General features: G+C 42.4%; 2 protein-coding genes and 1 long non-coding RNA gene across 5 annotated transcripts; 2 read left to right on the top strand and 1 right to left on the bottom strand.

Moving 5' to 3' along the window:
* Window positions 1–2062: 2062 nt before the first annotated feature.
* LOC128451002 (putative nuclease HARBI1) lies at window positions 2063–2936 on the top strand. The gene is made up of 2 exons (XM_053434771.1): window positions 2063–2718; window positions 2800–2936. Exons 1-2 carry the CDS (start codon window positions 2286–2288, stop codon window positions 2934–2936), a joined length of 570 nt encoding a protein of 189 aa, XP_053290746.1. The 5' UTR covers window positions 2063–2285.
* A 108-nt stretch (window positions 2937–3044) lies between these two features.
* LOC128450342 (uncharacterized) lies at window positions 3045–3742 on the top strand. The gene is made up of 2 exons (XR_008339984.1): window positions 3045–3104; window positions 3213–3742. It is a non-coding gene; the product is annotated as an uncharacterized LOC128450342 (long non-coding RNA).
* LOC128450337 (uncharacterized) lies at window positions 3628–5529 on the bottom strand. Of its 3 annotated transcripts, XM_053433745.1 has the most exons (8): window positions 5151–5529; window positions 4987–5057; window positions 4565–4741; window positions 4243–4301; window positions 4107–4169; window positions 3957–4019; window positions 3737–3868; window positions 3628–3653 (listed from the first exon to the last, which is right to left on the bottom strand). In XM_053433745.1, exons 1-8 carry the CDS (start codon window positions 5321–5323, stop codon window positions 3633–3635), a joined length of 759 nt encoding a protein of 252 aa, XP_053289720.1. In that variant the 5' UTR covers window positions 5324–5529; the 3' UTR covers window positions 3628–3632. The 3 variants fall into 3 exon arrangements, with proteins under 3 accessions (XP_053289720.1, XP_053289719.1, XP_053289721.1); XM_053433744.1 differs by having other exon boundaries at window positions 3628–3868; XM_053433746.1 differs by having other exon boundaries at window positions 3628–3868; window positions 5311–5529.
* Between the last annotated feature and the right edge of the window lie 6782 nt (window positions 5530–12311).

Raw genomic sequence — 12311 nt, 5'->3', positions numbered from 1 at the left:
CTTTCAAAAGCTGTCTCTCTCTCTCTCTCTCTCTGGTAAAAAACCATCAACCCCTTCTGGTGTCTGGTTTCCCTCACATGTCAAATCAACTGGGGCCCAGTGCCTTCATAACAAAAGCATAAACTGACTACAACAATAATTCTTCACACAAACAGCAGAAGTGACGGATGAAGTGAAAACACAAACATCAGCAACATCTGTGTTAAAGTTTATGATGTTTATGAGACTCAGCCTCAGACTCCAGCTCAGGTACCTTCACTTGTAAACCTGCGCTGCCCCCTGCAGGTACGAGCTGCAAACAACCGCCACTTGACAAAAAATAGGCTATTTATGAAATACACATTCTCCTGAGGCAGTCGCATTAAAGTGAACAAATGTTAAACAGTTACAATCATGAGCAAATTTCCCAAAGTGTCGATCGATTGAAGTGTTTGTCACTTTCAGGTCATTACGCTCGTTCTGCAACCAACAAAAATTGACCAATTATGATAATTGAAGTCACACAGGTGCTGAGTCAGAGCCTCCTTGCCTCGTGTCTTGGTGGGGGGAGGGGGGGGGGGGATCATGTGGTCGTGTTAGTGTAAAGTGGGGAAATAAGACAATTAAGTCGTGACTCATATTCTCACAATTACAAGTTAGGAAGAGCACAACGCTGAGAAATTATAGGTTAAACCAAGTAAAGACACATGTATCCACCTCGATGATGATGATGATGATGAAGATGAAGATGATGATGATGATGATGATTAAGATGAAGATTTGCTGGAAATATGGACATCAACAATCTCTCAGTGATTCAAAACTTTTTACAGCAAATTCTTCTACACTTTAAATATTGAGCAACCGAGCCCACCCAGCCAGGTATGCAAAATGTGTGTGTGTGTGTGTGTGTGTGTGTGTGTGTGTGAGTGAGTGTGTGTGTGTGTCTGTGTGTGTGTGAGTGCTCATCCCTGTGTGTGGTCTGGCACTGAACCAATTATCAGGTAAGTTAACTGTCATTTTCCACTTTATTGTTTTAAATTTTTTTCATTACTCTCTCTCTCTCTCTCTTTCTCTCTCTCTTTCTCTCTCCATGTCCTCCCTCCCCCCCTGGTTCACTCTCTCTCTCTCTCTTTCCCCCTGTCTCTCTCTCTCTCTCTCTCTCTCTCTCTCTCTCTCTCTCTCTCTCTCTCTCTCTCTCTCCCCATGTCCTCCCTCACTGCCTCCCTTGCTCAATCTCTCTCTCTCTCTCTCTCTCTCTGTCTCTCTCTCTCTCTCTCTCTCTCTCTCCATGTCCCCCCTCCCTGCCTCCCTTGCTCACTCTCTCTCTCTCTCTCTCTCTCTCTCTCTCTCTCTCTCTCTCTCTCTCTCTCTCCATGTCCTCCCTCCCTCCCTCCCTCGCTCACTCCACCTCCGCCTCTCATTCTCAGACGCTGCGTCAGCGCCTGCATGTGAGTCTGTCTGGCAGAGTTTTCTATCCATCAATCAATCAATCACTCACTCCGTCTATTTGTCTTTTTATTACTCACTAAATTACTTTTTAGGTTTACGACTTTGATTGCTCGTTGCCATCGGCTCATCAGAGATTCCTGGAGTTTGTTCTAGGTCTTAAACTATTAACGTGTTTCATTTCAAAGCCGATGACCAGGTCCATCACACAGACACACACAGAAGAATGCAGTTTACATTTGGCTTCTTTGAACCTGCTGACACGTCCACGATGGATGTTTTGTTGTGCTGTTAAAATTCATATCATTTCCAACACAACAGGAAAGCAGGGTTTGAAATGATTTAACAATGATGTACAAACGCTGCATAGAAATACCTAAAGTTTTATAATAATCATTTTATTTGTTCAGCGCTTTTCAAGCAAATACACATAAAACAATCACAACATCGTGGTGTAAGTAATGAAATACAAACATGAACAAACAGTTTATCCTTGTACATACACACGGAATCACATGAAGTGAAAACAACACAGATAACTGAAGTAAAAGTAAGTTTTAAGACGATTTTTAAAAGTTGCTGATCTAACCGTCTGTTCTCCTTTATTTATCCATTAGCTCTTCATCAGGGGCCCGTTTCACAAAGCAGGTTTAGTGAAAACTCTGAGTTAGTTAACCCTGAGATGAGGGAAACTCTGGTTTTTCAGTTTCACAAAGCCAGTTCAGCTTTACTCTGAGTCAGTTACCCTGGCAACATACTCCGTGAACCTAACCTGCTCGCTGGCAGGTTTTCTTCAACTAACCCCGAGTTTCTCCTGCTCTTAAGTTGAAGCCTGCAGACTGAAGGCAGTGGCAGACATGGCGTGTCCTTTTATTGAAGAGCCAGTTGATGTCGAGGCGCAGATACTCCGCAGACATCTCCACCGGGAGAGGATTATTAGACCCCGATTGGATGTTTTATCATTCCCTGATGAGTATCTGTTTGAGCGTTTCCGTTTCTCTGCATCATCTATAATTTATATAAACGATATTCTCAGCCCTCACATCGCTCACATGACGCATCGTGGACATGCTCTCAGTTCCGAGCAAATTCTTTGTATTGCACTTCGTTTTTTTGCCAACGGCAGTTTTTTGTATAACGTCGGTGATGCAGAGCATGTGTCCAAGGCAACTGTCTGTCGGGCTGTCCGAAATGTGACACTTGCACTGAAACGGCTACTATGCACGTTTGTAGTGTTCCCAAGTCACAGACCCACCAGACTTCTCAAAGAAGAGTTCCACAGAATTGCAGGTATCAGTCTAAGCAGTAATTCATTTATGTCATAAAGCTTTGAGACTTGAAGCACTAATCAGTCAATTTGATATATTTTAGGGTTTCCAGGTGTGATTGGCTGCATAGATGGCACTCACATTCCTATCATCGCTCCTTCAATAAATGAAGGAGATTATGTGAATAGGAAATCTGTCCACAGCATAAATGTGCAGGTAGGCCTAAATAGTAGCCTTTAACATTCCAAATTAAATACACTACACCATACAGCTAATTACTGTTCTCCACTGTGAAGATCATATGTGATGGAGCCCACATGATTAACAATGTGGAAGCGAAGTGGCCTCGGTCTGTGCATGACTCACGAATGTTTCGTGAGTCGACACTGAGTGCCAGATTTGCCGGTGGTGAGTTTATATATATAATTTATATACAGTATATAGTTATATCCTATGATCAAATATTTTGTTTCCTCCTATTGCAACTGAAACAAACTGTATCTTGTATTATCATAGTAGAGTTCGATGGTTACCTACTCGGAGACAGAGGGTACCCCTGCCAGCGCTATCTGCTGACCCCTTACCCTGACCCTGAGCCTGGCCCACAGCGACACTACAACTTGGCTCACTGCAGGACACGAGCCAGAGTGGAGATGACCATCGGGATACTCAAGGCCCGGTTCCAGTGCCTTCGTAGGCTCAGGGTCACCCCAGAGAGAGCTTGTGACATTATAGTGGCATGTGTGGTTCTCCACAACATTGCCACTATTAGAGGAGAACAATGTCCTACTCTTTCCCCCTGTGATCCAGGTATTAATCATACCCCCCCTGCTGATACACGAGATGGAAGAGCTGTTAGAGACATGATATGTGTCAATCATTTCTAACTGACCCATCACCTCCCCAATGTTCAAGAACGACAATATGCATCTCATTTTATGAGGTCTTCTTTATTTCCTAGAAGGACAAATTTTGTACAGTTGTTAATCCTTTGTTGTTGAAACAATTAAAAAACATCCACCTGTGGGCACGTCACCCACCTTTAACTGATGGTCCAGCAGTTGTATTTCCTTTTCTGTTTTGGTGATCTGCAGCCTTATGTGCTCCATTTCTAGGTGTGATTTGTTTATTTGAGATTCTAAATATACCTTGTAAAGTTGTTTCACAGGGAGCTATAGGAACATAAATGACATTGAATTTCAGTGCCATGTCTATTTAGTGTCATTGTAAGTTGTGGGTCAATGCTGAACAACATCTTACTGAGGTAAGCTGTGCTGTGGAGGTTGATGGACCTTCTTCCCCATTGTAATTTCCAGCATGGCTCTGTTAGAGAGAAAGAAGTTGCAAGTTGTATTGTGGAACAACACTATTAACTGAGCCAAAGTTATTTAAAAAAAAAAAGGTGTATACTTCAGCAGGCCTCTCTGCATCTTCCCTCTCTGTGGCAGCTGATAAGGTTTCTTCATCATCCTCCTGTAATGAAACAGAATGTGTGTGTTATATTCTACCAATTATGAAAAATCTGTGGAATATTAAGAGTACTTACAACAGCATGGAGGTCTGTTATGGCAGAAGGCTCAACGAGACAGATTACACCATCAGTAACTGGTAGAAAATGAAGATTAGACAGTTGATGATTACCCAGAAAAGTGCCCCACCTAATTTAAACACAATTTTTCAAACTCTGAGTCACCTTAAAATAGATTGATATCTGAAAGCAAAAGCAGACAATTGCAAAGAACTGTAGCTTACTGCTACAAGAAAAATCAGTGTGCCAACTAAGTTGTGTCTAAGATGAATGGGTGGCCATTACTGAGCGAACACTAGAAAAAGGATTAACGTACATGCCATTCATTTGAATAACTTACCTCTTATGTAGGCCCCTGTGACCTGGGGCGTGGGTGGGTCCGATGAACTCCCCCCAGAGATGCCCTCAGCAATGGGTCGTCCACTGTTCTGACTGAGGGCCATCTTTTCAGCCTCTGTGAGAGGTGGTGGTGGTGGACCGCCACCTGTTTTGCGGGCCTCAGCCTTTTTTCTGTTGGCTATAATGGAGGTCAAATTTAAATACAAAAACACAACTTTGGAGACTTGTATGTATAAAAGGCATTTAGGTGTTGCTTTCATAGAGACAATATTAAATACTGGCAGTGTTGGGATTTCTCTTTTTTTTGCAGATTTCCCTAATTACTTAAATATATCCATCACATGTTGAATGTAGCCACTAAATGCTGTTTAATGAGGGCAGGCTAAACAACATCACAATTGCTTGTACTTTATTATACCTTACCTGTTTGAACTACATTTTTATATTTCATCTTTAGCTGCTGCCAAGTCCGTTTGGTGCCTGTTGGGTTGCACCTGTGCTCACAGACACACATATGGAATATAATTGTTGAATAAGTGGAACATTCAAGACAAAACATTTCTTTTTTTTCTCAAATTAATACTGACGCATTGACTCGGTCAGCAATTTCCTGCCACGCAAGATCCCGCGCTTTTGCTGCTGCCACAGTATTGCTTCTTTTTAAAAATATATGCTCACTTTCTGCATACGCAGTCATTAATATTTCCAACTCCACTGGGGAGAAGTAGGAGGATCGAGGCTGTTTACCACTTGTTGCCATGGTGAATCATGTTATCTGTGTTCCATTGATGAAGGCTTTTTATATCCTCATGCACAAGCTTCACTCAGGGTTACCTTGACTCTGAGTTGATTGAACTAAGTGTTATCACCTGTTCTGAAACCGAAAACTTAGAGTTTGACAGCTCAGAGTTGCTCAACCCAGAGTTAAGGTTTTAACTCAGAGTTTGTTGAACCTGCTTTGTGAAACGGGCCCCTGGAGTCCAACTCATGTGTGACAACAGTTTTAGCTCCTGCTTGTTGACTTTTCCTCTGACTTCTGACTCTTTGTGGGGTTTTGTTTCTCATTCTGCAAGTAAAGTTTGGAACTTGGAACTTTCTCCAGTCAATTTTGTGTTGTTGTGGTCATCAGTGTTTGACCTGGACTCTGGAACAGTTCCCGGCCCGACCTCTGGAGCCTGTTAACGAGGAGCCTGTTAACGAGCAGCTCAGTTACGTGCCCCTGTGCTGCAGCATTAACCTGATTGAAAGTGTTTTTTAATTAGTTCTAAACTCTTTTAGAGCAGGAAAGGAAATGGTTTGGAGATGATAAACAAATCAGTGTGTTGCTCTGTTTTACTGAAGAACTGATTTTATCTGGGAACCTTACGAAATACACAGAATGAGCTTTTTTTATGACTCATTCACGGAACCTGACGTGTGGCTGTGATTTATCGACGTTACTGAGCAACTGGTGCGGCAGGTACACAAAGTGCAGTGTGATGCGCTGGGGGGGAAAGTTTGAAAAGATGCTGAGAGCTGATAGCGACGCAGCTACAGCTACAGCACAGTAAACAGTGGAGCCTCCTCATCACTAAGGATGATTGTGACGACGTCACTTTGAGATGCAACAACATGAATACCACACAATACCAGATTTCTCCAAGCTGCAAGAATTCTATATAGTTTGTTTAGTTGATCCTGTAAGAATTGGTTAAAGATTCGAATGATGTGGTTTTGTATCATGTGCTTCCTTCTAAGGCCCGCCCCCCCCCCCCCCCCCCCCCCAAGGGCCCCTTTTGTCTGGGGCCCTGTGTGTATTAGTGAAGTATGTGTATGAATGTGTTGTAAAGCGATTTGAGTGGATTTAAAAACTATGACAGAAGTCGACTTTGAATCGAGGCGGCGACACCAGGATGTTTCAAACTTTGCAGAAGCTGTTTTTGTCACGAGTGTAAGTTTTAATGATGAAATGTAAAAAAATACATCAAGGTTTGAAGTTTTCAATTCATCAGAGACGAGCCTCTCACCCGACTAACTGAACACGTTAAAGAATTAACGAGCTCACACTGGCCAGAGGGAAATTCTGAGTTTCTCTGCTCGTGTCAAGTTGATGAACAAGGCTAGGAATCAATTTAAAAAAAAGAATACCAGGCTCCTTACAGTCTCTTTCATCTGTTTTTATCTAACATTTTATTATCTTTACGTCCTTTATTCAGATATTCAAACATGTTCCACAAATCGAACATGAGTAAACAACTGGAGGAGCTGACGTCCAAAGCTCCCTGATCCCGTCTCTGTTCTATAAACCTTTCAAAATAACTAATGAATAATAAATAATGTGTCCAAATGTTTCTATCGATCGATACGGAAGACAGTCTGAGAGCCGAGGGAGTAAAAGACCCGTCCCCTCTGTGTGTCTCTTTGTCTCGAGCAGTGGAGCGGTGGTCTTCTGCTCCAGATGAGGGGGGGATTAGAGTTAAACAGGTCTAATCTCTGCTGTTTCCTCCTGCAGGCCAGGAGCATCTGATGGGAGCTGGTGTTTAGAAGGGGCTCCACAGGACGAGATGCTCTTTAACTGTAATCTCTCTAATCTCTCCTCTTACTGCCGGCCGGGGTCCCACAGACCTGCCGTCCTCTGAGGCTCACATGGGACAAACATGCTCACTTTGGAAAACAGAGGCACTTTGGAAACAGTCTCAGGGCTGTGGATGTTCTGAATTTTATTCTAATGATATATGTGGTATGGTTTCTACCGTATGTATTTTAACATTTCGCTTATGTATTTGGTATTATGACATAATAGGAATACAAAGAAAGTAATTTTGGCACTTTTAATGTATGTGGTAAATATCAAATACTTCAGGAGAAAACGATGAAGCTTTATTTAAATACAAATATATACGTCTATACATATTAAAACAAAATATATTGCATTAAGTATTATGAGTAGATATTATATTATTTTATAAAAGACAACGGAGACTGGGATTGTAGTTTTTTCCATAACCTGACAATATTTAATATTTAAATGTGAAAAAGCACAAATATAGTTAAAAAGTACACATTGGAAGTACTAATTGGTTCATGGGAGCTAGAAATAAACAATAAACAATAAACAAAAACAAATGTCTCAGGTTCAAGAGACATTAAACATTTTAAAACTGATGCGAATCGTTCATTCAGTCTTTTTTATTATTCCTTACGTTTGGCTTTCTTTTCATCAGTTTATTAGAGATGGTTGTATTTTGTTTGTTATAATGTTAATATCATAGTACTACATATGAAAGTTGTGTACTAAGTATTCTCTTTGAAAGAATACAACTTGGTGTATTAACAATACACACGTACAGTAGATCGCAGTAGAAATAATCTCTCTTAAAGTAAATGGATTCATGATTTAAAGCGTGTAATCTGAAAATATATATATATCCTTGTGATTTTATGATAGATGTGAACATATCTGAACTTCAGGATAAAAAAACCTGGGAGTGAGTCATTAAAACTGAAATCTCTATAACTGCTAGTTTGGGACTTTATTAAAAACTTAACTCAAACATTCAACATGTGAATCTGTGAATGCATCAGTTTTCAAGGGGATTTTCTAAAAGTACATTCTGGGCACTTAACAAAATGTCACCGGGGGCCGTGTGCATGTTTGTGTGTATGTACATATGAATCCTGTAATCTGACATTGTGTATTCATTTGTGTTACTGTGCTGCTAATGTGTGTTTCAGTTGTTCGCCAACAGCACGTCAGCTCCTCTTTGAGAACATGTGCCACTCTGCAAGTTTGAATTTGCCTGTGAGAGTGTGTGAAACCCATCAGCTCGTGTTCTCAGGAAATCATGAAACAGTGAGCATCACACGTTCAATCTCCTCCTGTAACTGTGCGTATGAGAGTGTGTGTGCCGCTGTTCCAGTGCGTCAGAGGCCTCCATGTTTCCCAGGAGAACGCTTGAATCCTGTAAGTCTGACATCTCTCTTCCTGGTGGTGGTCCCAGGACGATCCTCGGGAGATTCCACCTTTCCCACATCGCTCCTTGATCCACCTGACTCCTCCTGGCCTCGCCCATAAGCCTGCCTTTTGTCCCAGCCTGTGCACAGTGCTCACAGGTTTGTTTGTACATCCAGAGAGCGCGGTGAGAACGTGCGACAGTCCCACAAGCCTCAAAACCGACTGCTCGCGTTCCCACAAAGACAGAAAACATGTAAAGAAAACAAGAAAGGATGAATCCGTAATTACCTCCAGGGAGAAATGAATAATCCCTGAACAAACAGGAACAGAGAGAAATGTCTCAAGGTCCAAAGGAGACTCACAACCTGGGAAAATATAAAATATAGTGAGCGCTGCAATGAAAGTGCTTTAACTAGGATTTAGACTTAGCTAATAAAAAAGTTTAAAGGTAACAGTTCTGACGAAAGGGGAGTTTTTCAAGTCAAACATGAAATCATTGCATTGATTGTAATGTTTTTTATTATGAGGCCATTTCAAGTTGTACTTCTCAAGTGTTGGATTTGTTCCACCTTATTTCTCACATGATAACAAACTCTTAATTAACTCTTAATAAACTCTCCTGTTAATTGATTATTGAAGGAAATGATCAGCAGATTAATCAATTATGAAAATTACTCTTTGTTGCAGATTGATTTGTCTGATGGGACTTTATTAGTCTGTCTTTACCATGAAACTTGGTTGAAGGATGTTATGTGGATCGGAGAAAAATGAAGATTTGGATCCAGTGAATTTAAATGTGTTTTCATAAGTTGACTGTTGGGCAGCTCTCTGAAGGCTTCTCTAGTTTCTTGGGTGATATTAAAACTTAATAAACTTATTTTCTGGAAAAAAATCAACTTAAATATGTCCCCCGGGTCTTTAGGGAAAGTTTGACAGGGATTTTACTGGTTTCATAATTTTAGTTGCAGCTCAGAATGAAAATATGTGACTTGTCTGTGTGAAGGAGCCACCAACAAGTTTTTATTTGTGCCAGTGTTGTGGGGAATTAAGAATAAAGGACGTTACATGATTTTATCTGAAGCTGAACTCTGAGTTCTGCAGCAGCTCAGCGGTTCCGTCGCACTTTACTTTGACAAAGACAAAGAAAAAAGAAAAGGAAAATACAGATAATGACGAACAACCACAAGTAAAGGGTTGGATATGAAGACGGGGAGAGAGAGAGAGAGAAGAGAGAGAGAGAGAGAGAGAGAGAGAGAGAGAGAGAGAGAGAGAAACTGGAAAAGGACAAAAACAGACCGAGAGAGAAAGAAAAGGAGCAAACAAAGAAAACATGAGCGAGCAGAGAGAGAGAGAGAGAGAGAGAGAGAGAGAGAGAGAGAGAGAGAGAGAGAGAGAGGGAGAGCACGATCTGCGACCACAGGCCTCGTCCCGACACGTCGTCAAAGTGAGGTTTTCAGACGCTGTAATTTACGCAGATTCAGAATCAGATCACTTTGGCAGGACGCGGGACCACCTGCAACTTCCAAACTCACCGGAGTGAAGACAGAAAACCGGTTGTTTTACTCAAGTGTGAGATCTGGGAGCCAATGGCAGCTCGCGGTGCTGCTCTGACAGTCTGACACCTCCGGCCTGTGTGTGTGTGTGTGTGTGTGTGTGTGTGTCAGCCAGGAGGTATTTAGGAGGTTTGAAGCATCTATATTCAGATCTCTCAGTGAGGCAGCTGCAGACCGAGCCTCCGACTCCGTGTTTCCATCTCACTTATACCCGGAAACAGTCTCGAGCTCGACAGAAACCAGAGGATCTCACCTTGATAGTGAATCTTCTGTGGACCCTCTCATATCCTGGAACGACTTGACATGGCCTCTGTTACACAACGACTTAGTTTTAACACAATATGGAGACAATTGTTACATTTTCACCATGTCGAAACAAAAGACACACACACACACACACACACTCACATATATATATTCGTCCATATGTTATCTATCCTTTGAGGGTCATGGACGACTGGAGCCAACGCAGCTGACATTAGCTGAGAATATGCGTTACCAGTATTTTGAAATAATAATCATAGTCATAGTCTTGTCAGTATTAAAATACAGATCAATAGTAAAGAAAAACAAACATTACACTTTCCCACCACCAGGATGGAGCATCGATGGTGACGTCTTGCCGCTTGTGCTTCACGTGTGAGTGACAGAGTGTCTTTGATGTGCAGCCGTCCCCTTTGATGCTGGTGTGGCTAAGTGTCGGGGGGGCTGAGGGTCGCTCACAGGCGCTGACCCTTCCAACCGTTTTCACACAAGATTGAGAGTCACTCAACAGGCGGAGACACCGACTAAATCTCACACACACGCATTAACACACACACACACACACACACACACACACATACACACACACACGCACAAACACACGAACACCTTACATTGACTGGATATTAGTTTGCACATTGATCATGTTAGGACACGAAAGCCTAACCCTTATCCCAGTTGTAACCCTAACCCTCTCTCTAACCTTGACCGTGACCAATTCATGCTCAACCTTAACTTTAACCTTAACCTTAACCTTAGCCCTAACCTTAACCCTTATCCAACCACAAGTCACATCTTAACTAACTCTAACCAGAGACCTCAGTAATTAAGTTTTGCCTCGTTAGGACCAGGCTTTGGTCCCCGTGCAGTCAATTGGTCCTGACAAGGTCGGTGTTAATGCTGAAAAAGGTCCCAAAGAAGTAACACACACACACACACACACACACACACACACACACACACACACACACACACACACACACACACACACAAACACACACACACTTTAAAGCAGAATGGGAATCTTGCACGGCTGAAGATTAAAGGTTTCACTAAATAAACTAAAGCCTGTTTTTCTGTAATCAAGAACCAAACTGACAACAGTCAATATTTTTTTTTCTGATTTGTTTCATTATAAATTTGGAGCGTGATATAAACAAGGATTCCTTTCAGATACGATCTGAATCCTCCAGGCATCAAACTGGCGTCTTGGAGTGGGTGTCATCCGTCATGCACGTTCACAACCACGGCAAAGAAAACAAAAAACGCCAAATCTGAAGGAATCCCGCCCGTCAGTCAGAAGAAACTCTTTTAATCTAACGTGCGCAAACAGCCGGGGATTCTGGGACTAATTTGTTGAACATAGTTACAGTCCAGGTGAAAGCTGCCTGATCTGAAGCACCTCTCCCTCCAGTGTTTGTGTTGGAACTGGCTGGTTCCTCTGCCTCTGGCATATTATGGCTAGACGGGCCAATTGTCAATAACTGTCACCCACAGAGAGGAGGAGGAAACTGGTCCCATCTGCCTTCGCCTGCCGTGTAATTACCACTAAAACAAAACGCTTTGTGTTGAAATGCCGAGACTGGCTCCCCTGCCAAGCGCACATAGCACTGCATGCCCAGAACAACACGACTGGGTTGCATGATGGAACATAATCGCCCTTCCAGCTCATCATGAGGTATGCAAATGATGCAGATCAAGGACACAAAGGTGCAATCACGGGCTGATTCCAAACATTTGAACTATGCCGTCCATTCTGTGGTGTGGCCTCCTGGTGTGTGTGGGCTGGTGCACCTAGAATCCACCTGTTCCCCGCAGGGCGCACAGTGAACAAGCGCTGCTGGAAAGAGGGAGCAGCCTGAAACACAAACTGGTAACAGACGTGTGTGAATATATCAAAAGCACTTAATAGGATCCTCCCCCAGAAAAACAATCGTGCCATTGTGCTCGCTACCTGCCTGTTTCCCTCAGAGAGGGCTTAGGGATAAATGCAGCCC

The sequence above is a fragment of the Pleuronectes platessa genome, chromosome 11 (assembly GCF_947347685.1).
Source record: "Pleuronectes platessa chromosome 11, fPlePla1.1, whole genome shotgun sequence".
Classification (NCBI taxonomy): domain Eukaryota; kingdom Metazoa; phylum Chordata; class Actinopteri; order Pleuronectiformes; family Pleuronectidae; genus Pleuronectes; species Pleuronectes platessa.
Note: the sequence above shows the minus strand (reverse complement) of the source record. Positions and strands in the feature narration are given on the sequence as shown.

Excerpts from the sequence above, each read along its gene's own strand:
- LOC128451002 (XM_053434771.1), top strand. The coding sequence starts at position 2,286 with ATGGCGTGTCCTTTTATTGAAGAGCCAGTTGATGTCGAGGCGCAGATA. Across the intron at positions 2,719-2,799 it reads AGAGTTCCACAGAATTGCAG|GGTTTCCAGGTGTGATTGGC; the intron begins GTATCAGTCTAA and ends GATATATTTTAG.
- LOC128450337 (XM_053433744.1), bottom strand. The coding sequence starts at position 5,323 with ATGGCAACAAGTGGTAAACAGCCTCGATCCTCCTACTTCTCCCCAGTG. Across the intron at positions 4,170-4,242 it reads TAACAGACCTCCATGCTGTT|GAGGATGATGAAGAAACCTT; the intron begins GTAAGTACTCTT and ends GTTTCATTACAG. Across the intron at positions 3,869-3,956 it reads CCACAGCACAGCTTACCTCA|CTCCCTGTGAAACAACTTTA; the intron begins GTAAGATGTTGT and ends ATGTTCCTATAG.